A 6910-nucleotide genomic window follows, 5' to 3' on the forward strand; every position below is an offset into this window, starting at 1 on the left:
AGCTACAAATCTGAATTTTTTTCTGTGTATGTATGACCCTAATTGTGACTTTTCAAAGTAAATTGTTAGTATTTCCCAGTACCATTCCTGATTTTTAAAAATTATTCTCTATTGCAGGAAGATATAGAGACAGAGTCTACGTTTTCATTAAATATGAACTTCAGCAGTAAACGAACGAAGTTTAAAATTACCACATCAATGCAGAAAGACACACCACAGGCAAGCATTCTTTAGTGTTTCTAGCCTGAATAGCTTAGAAAGCTTATTTTTCTAAAATGGAATTTACTGTGTTAGTTTGGTGTAGTAAGCAGCTATCAGATTGCCTAAGATTTACAGAAGAAATTGTATGGGTTTAAAGCTTAAGCAGCACAGGTTTTTATGACTTCAAATAAGGACTAGAGAAGATGAAATAGAGAACAAGAAAGTAGAAGAAAAAGATAAACAAAATGGTAATACCAAAGGTATTGATGTTTAATCTATATCGTGAGACTTCTTTGTTGCTGATGTTTATAAAAGCAACTGTTTTCCTATGGTTTTGTGTCCTTTGGCAACTAAAATCAACTCCTGTCTTGTTAATCCATGTTCTCAGTGTATCTTCTGAGACACGGGATTTTGTACAAGATAGGCATTTGCTGCCAAACTCGATACATTATGGTAAATTCTGCTTGCTTTTCTCCCTAGCAAAAATGTTGGTTTAGATGCCTCTCTCCTATCTTCTTACTGACTTGCATGAAACCTGGTATCCTTAATTTATGGGCATGCTTTTCCTGGAATTGAACTACACCTGCATTTTTGTATTAGTTCACCACTTTTAGTAAAGTAAAAAGTATACTTTTTACTTTATTAAACATACTTTTATACTTTTTTTTTTAATTGGTCTTACTGTATTTTGAGCATTATTGGTGTTCCTGTATTGCAGGAGATGGAGCAGACCCGAAGTGCTGTGGATGAAGACAGGAAAATGTATCTTCAAGCTGCTATTGTCCGTATCATGAAAGCACGTAAAGTGCTGCGACATAATGCTCTTATTCAGGAGGTAAGAAAAAGTCCTTGGGCTTTGATTTCATGAAAATCTTCTGTATAGTAGGGTAAAACATCTGACTACAAAACTCAACCATGTGGAAACCAGTATTCCAGTTAGTAAGAAATTAGTGAGAACTTCCCTGGGGTTTATTTTGAACTGCAGTACTAGCTGGGATCCCTCAATCTTGTAAATGTGTCTTAGCACCACAACATTAAGTTCTTGCTCTTTCCTGTTAGCTGGTTCTATGCCAGGAGATGTTGTATCTTATAAAAATCATTGCCAGAGCTACAGGATCAGTCGAAAACCTGAATGGGGTATTCTAGTATGGAGTTTCCACAGAAGCACTTAGCCAATTTTGTGCTCCAATCATTATTTTATTATAAATCATGGTTTAAATTTTAAAAGTTGTCTGAGTATGGAGACATGTGCTTTTTAATCTCCCTTTTCCACAAAGTGGTACAGTTCTATAGATTTTTTAGATTCCAGATTAATGACCTGTGAACTGTCACAGGCTGGCTTGGAAGGAAGTGCTATTTCTTTTGTTTTTCTCCCACTTTCCCATCTGCTGGTTTCCTGCCTAATTGTATTTCTCATTCCAGCCTAACATTTGCTCCTTCCAACCAGTTCCCAGTTTTACTTTTCTCAAACTTCCAAAACTCGCTCTCTAGTTTAGTTCATTCTTGCGTCTCTGAGCCTTGCTGGATGGCCTCAGAGAAGACTTGTGGGAGGGGAAATAAAGATTGAACCACTTTGAACATAGAGATGGAGAGACATTGAATAATTTGTGGTGGTGGAGGAAACAGTTTACCACACCCACTACTTAATTTTTATTTCTTAAAAATAACCTAGCAGAACAGGGAGTTTGTAAGCCCAGAAGATGCAGTGTGAGACCTCTTAAATGTTTTGGATATTGAAGAAGTGTTTATACACAAATAGTCTGAAATCAAGCTTAATTTGAGAAATCTGATTTTGCATATCTAAAAGATGAGGCAGCATAGGTCTTGATTTTTCTCAAAAATCTTTGCTTATTTGGTTTCCCATTATTTAAATCACGCATGCAGTTATGATGAAATCATGTAAGAATTTGCCATTAAAATTACACAATGACAGGCAAGCCCTCTCATCTTCAAAAATACCTTTTTCTGCCCACTGTCAAATTATTAGAAAAAATTTTTGAAATGTACTTTGCTTGGCACCAGTTTATAAGGATGAAATAGATTACAAATCTTTCTGTCCTGGAAACAAATCCTTTCTGGTTGCTTCTTCCTTTGTAACTGAAGGGCCACATAAATTCCTGAGCTTTTGCTCTTTCAGGGCTCTAGCAGAATGGTAACATTAGGACATTTTTCTTCAGCTTTGCAAGAAAGGTGGATATTTTTATGGTTACTCAGTTAAAAACTAAGTAGAGAGTATAGTTATGATATTGCTACTAATTCTGGTTCCATTGTTGTTTTTGTTATGCTGTTTATATTCTTATATATAATGTATCAATTAAAATGTTTTGTTTGACTTCTTGAGTAAGAACAAATCTTCCTGGAAGGAAGTCTGTTTACTATGAATAGTTAATATTTTCTCACCTCGTTAATATTTTTTTTCTTAGCTATAAGGGCAAGATTATAGTTCTAGAGAGATATTTGAGAGACTCCTAACCATAATGTAGTTCGCTCTGATTCTAACACTTAGACTGCAGCACCACACATTCCATTTAGGGTGAGGTGTCGAAGAAAATACGCCAGGCCCTTGGTAGATCCCTACGTGTCAGGATGTGGTCTTTGTGGAATTGTTAATTGTGTTCCATATGCCCTAATAATTTCAATTCTAGCTCAGTGTTGCAGTTGCCTGCAGGATGAGGTAGCTGTTCCTATGAAATGAGTAAGTCTGGAAGAGTAGTGGAGGGGAGACATCAGAGCAGTCATTCCCAGAAAATTTTTATTCTGGCCATGAGGTATTTCTATCTATCCTTCTTGCCTGTGCTATCTTTGATTAAAAGAGTAACAACAACAAGACAACCCATACCAATACAAAATTCTGTTTTGTTCTTTCTGTCTTAAGTAAATACATGATGTGTAGTGGTGACAATCAGCTTCAGTGGAGGGCTGTTAGGTGAAATCCAAGCAGATCAATCAGCTTGTTAGCACCCAGTTTCTCCTCACTTGTACTGCTGTGGAACATACCAGACCCTTGGCTGTTAGCCCAACAAAACTTTGAGCTTTTTGTTTGCTTTGCTGGGTGAGTTCCACCTGGTGAGTTCTGTTGGCTCACAGAGGGCCCCAGCTAATTCGAGAGCTGGGACAAAGCCAGCCACGAGGAGCTGTAAAGAAAACTGAAAATTCAGCTGAAATAAAAATAATTTTCTTTATAGAAGAAATAAGAAACTACAGGCAAAATATACTGTGACACTTGAGGAGTAAGATCTTTTGTTTGAAAAATTTTCCTGCTTTTTTATTTGCATGTTCTGTTATTACACACAATTTCTTCCCCTTCTCTACAAGAGAATGGGCAAAACTGAGAAAGAGACATCTGAAGTTTTGCCTGGAGTAGCAATTTCTTTCACAATGCAAATATAGATTTGTTTTTTAAATAACTTCTTGCTGCATATATTAAAAAGTTCCAGCATAGCCAGATGGAACTCAGGAAACTGTAGGTCTGTCTTCAATGACTGAAGAAAGAGAAGTTCATCCTGATTTTCTCCAGTTGTGGTAGGGGAACTCCACTGTGATAGTAGTGAAGAAATGTGTTAATATTAGATTAATTTTTAACATGGATATTTGTCTTCATTTGTACTGTGACAAATGAAGCAGGCAAGAAGAATTGAGAGATCAGGGGAACATGTGGCCAAAGTAACCAGTGAGCTGACCAGTCAGTTTCACTGTCCTCACACTAATACATAGAGATACTTTCTTGGTTGTTATAAATTACCTATTCCAGGGTTATTTAATCCTATCTTTAAAAGAAGAATATACTGAATTTGCCTTAAATCTTTAGCAAATATTTAGATAGCATTTATAACTGTGTAAAGTAAATATAATGCAGAAAATGTGTCTTTCTTTTGCAGGTAATTAGCCAATCAAGAGCTAGGTTTAACCCAAGTATCAGCATGATTAAGAAGTGTATTGAAGTCCTGATAGACAAACAGTACATAGAGAGAAGCCAGGCCTCTGCAGACGAATACAGTTATGTAGCATGATGTTGCTATCCTGCAGGTATGATTGTGAGGAGATCATTGCTGTCACTGTTTGGTGTGTTCCTGTGGGAAGAGGCAGGCCTGTGCCTCCATAATTGGTCACTTGGCAGCCCCTGTTTTTCTGCTGTTTACAACATCACCAGTGCCATGTCATGAGCGTCAATGAAAATGCCTATAGATATTTCAAGCTCATGTCATTACGACATTTCTTAAAACTTTACTAAAAGAATGAGTGAAGTATTGCTGAAATGTGGAGACTTGGTTGGGTACCATGCTTTTTTTTTTCCCACCCCCTCCCCTTTCACGTTTGCAGTTGATGTTTTTTAATGTATCTTAAGACAAAGTAAAAAAAAAAAAATCACACAAAACCCCTAAATATTGTAATATGACAGATAACCTAATAATTGTATCTACATTAAAATGTAAAAAAAATGACGAACATGATACTGCTGCTTGTCAAATAAAAAAAATAAAGTTATATAATGTGTCTTGAATGATTGTAGAGCTGGATATAGCATTAATGTCTGTAAATATTATTCAGGCCTGAAGAGTAGAAATAATGTTACGTGTTTGGATTTTGGATAACCTCAGAAGTAGGTCTGACATAACAACTAATTTATACAAAACTGAATACCAGGTATGTCATGTTTGATGTGATTATAAAAATATTTATGGTTAACTGCACATCTTGTTTTCTTGAGATTAGGCTAATTTACATTCTCAGTGCCTGAAGGCCTCCCCTGTGTTTGTTAATCCCACACTATAGGAATATGTTACAAGAGAAAATAAACTGATGTTTGAGGGGATTTAAGTGGTACAGTTCACAAACACTTGGGAATAATAATAATGAGCATCAAAGATAGAGTTCAGTGGCTTGTGAACCTTCTTAATGGGAAAGCATATAGCAGACTAGTAACTGAAAAATGTTTTTTCTTTAATGTATTGGGTAGAAACACTACATGGATGGGTATCTGTTTGTTTCCACATAAACTCATACTGCGTATTTCTTGGTTTTCCTCCTCACTACTAGGGTTGTTTTTATCATGTTTTGTTTTCCTTTGCCCCAGTTAGATTTCCAGCTGTTAGGGTGAGACAAGAAATCCACAGGCTACTTCGTGTCCTGTGTTGTTCATCAGGGTTGACATGGTGACTGTTCACTCTCAAACAAGCAAACTATAATTTTAAAAGATACTAACTCTACCACTGGAAGTAAATGGAATTTAAGAGCACTGAGAACTTGAATGCACTGAATGCCTGCTGCAGAAGAGTTTCCTTATGGCTATGTGGGCAATTATAATTGACAGGATAAATATTAAGTTTAAATATTCTATTTTTGCCAGATTTACTTATGTGCATATAAAAATACATACCTAGATATATACTATTTGCAGTATTTTTTTAGGTTGCATAGTATCACCTACTCAAAATCCACACATCAAGAACTAATTTTAAAGAAAAAAAAAACCTTTGGAGGGAGCTTTTTACTCTTTTTTTCTTTTTTCTAGTTCTTCTGTGTATGAAAGGCTTCTCTCACAACTCTCGGGTTGTTGCTGTCTCTTATTTCTTAAGTGATATTGCATTCATATACTATCTAAAGGGTATAGGAAACTTTCTATGGTTAACTAGGAAATGCATCAAGAAGTGATGCTATGTTTTTCTGATGCGGATTTTGCTAAGGATGAATAAAGGGCAAAAAAACATAAAGGGCAGTAAAGATTCCTTCCATATTTATAGTGTTTTATCCCACTATGCTAAGATCTAGATTTTTTTACATGGATTTATGTCTTCAAGAAGCGAGGTTTTTTAACTAAATGTAATATGGTGCTGTAGATCATTGTCTCAAGTGTTAGTTTAGAGTTTTCTCTTATGTGGTGAGAGACAGCACAGGTGCTTACACCATCACCAGGTGTAAAAAACAGGAAACACATCAGCATAGATTTTGACTGGAGTGACTTCTAATCTATTTCAGTGTGAAGCATTTCTGTGCTTTATAAAAAAATTAATTTCTTATGTCTTATGGCAAAAAATAGGGGCAATTTTCTGTTACATAATAAAATTTTTAAAAAGGAAAAAAATATTGTCTGAATGCAGAATTAGCAGATCCTTTCTCCAGAAAACAAACTAACACTGACACCAAAGTTTCTGGAAAAAAATGTGCTTTATCTTGTATTTGAGTCAACAGATGTTAAGTTTGTTCATAAAAGGGTTAATAAAAGCTTTATTTAAATATAGATTCCAGTAGCAAAATTTTAAGGTCGAGTTTAAAGAAGGCTTTGCCAATTTATTTTCAGAATAATTTCATAGGCAACACAAGAACTTCACTGCTCTAGCCCAAACGTGCAAGGTTTTAACATTACCTTATCTCTCAATTTTTGCATACCTAAACCATCATTTTGGGTTTTAGGTAAGCATGCTGCTGAGTTGAGACATGTTTAGTGAGTTAAAAACATTCATCTATTTCAGTGTAGTTGGCATCCCCAGATGATGTCTTTCATAATTTCACACAAACTCAATCTTTTTGGTGCCTCTTAGGAAATATTGTTACATCTGGGAAACATTTTGATTTTCACTTTATAAATCACACCTTCCCCCTCAGGAAAAAAAGTAGTACAAAATTCAGAGCCCTGTAGCTGGGTTATGTCACTGAAATCATTGCTGGCACACAGGGTTGCAGTTTACAGTGTGGAGCTTCAGCCTGGCAA

The 6910-nt window shown here is 35.6% G+C and overlaps 1 protein-coding gene across 2 annotated transcripts in view; it reads left to right on the forward strand.

The window, feature by feature from the left end:
• The window catches only part of CUL2 (cullin 2), a 40760-nt gene extending 35749 nt beyond the window's left edge, over nucleotides 1–5011 (forward strand). For both annotated transcript variants that reach the window (XM_062506728.1, XM_062506736.1), the window contains 3 exons: nucleotides 118–219; nucleotides 920–1036; nucleotides 4080–5011. In XM_062506728.1, the coding sequence (XP_062362712.1) occupies nucleotides 118–219; nucleotides 920–1036; nucleotides 4080–4211 (351 nt within the window). In that variant the 3' untranslated portion in view covers nucleotides 4212–5011. The remainder of the gene's footprint in view (nucleotides 1–117; nucleotides 220–919; nucleotides 1037–4079) is intronic.
• Nucleotides 5012–6910: the final 1899 nt, after the last annotated feature.

This window comes from Cinclus cinclus, chromosome 1 (assembly GCF_963662255.1).
Source record: "Cinclus cinclus chromosome 1, bCinCin1.1, whole genome shotgun sequence".
NCBI classification, from domain to species: domain Eukaryota; kingdom Metazoa; phylum Chordata; class Aves; order Passeriformes; family Cinclidae; genus Cinclus; species Cinclus cinclus.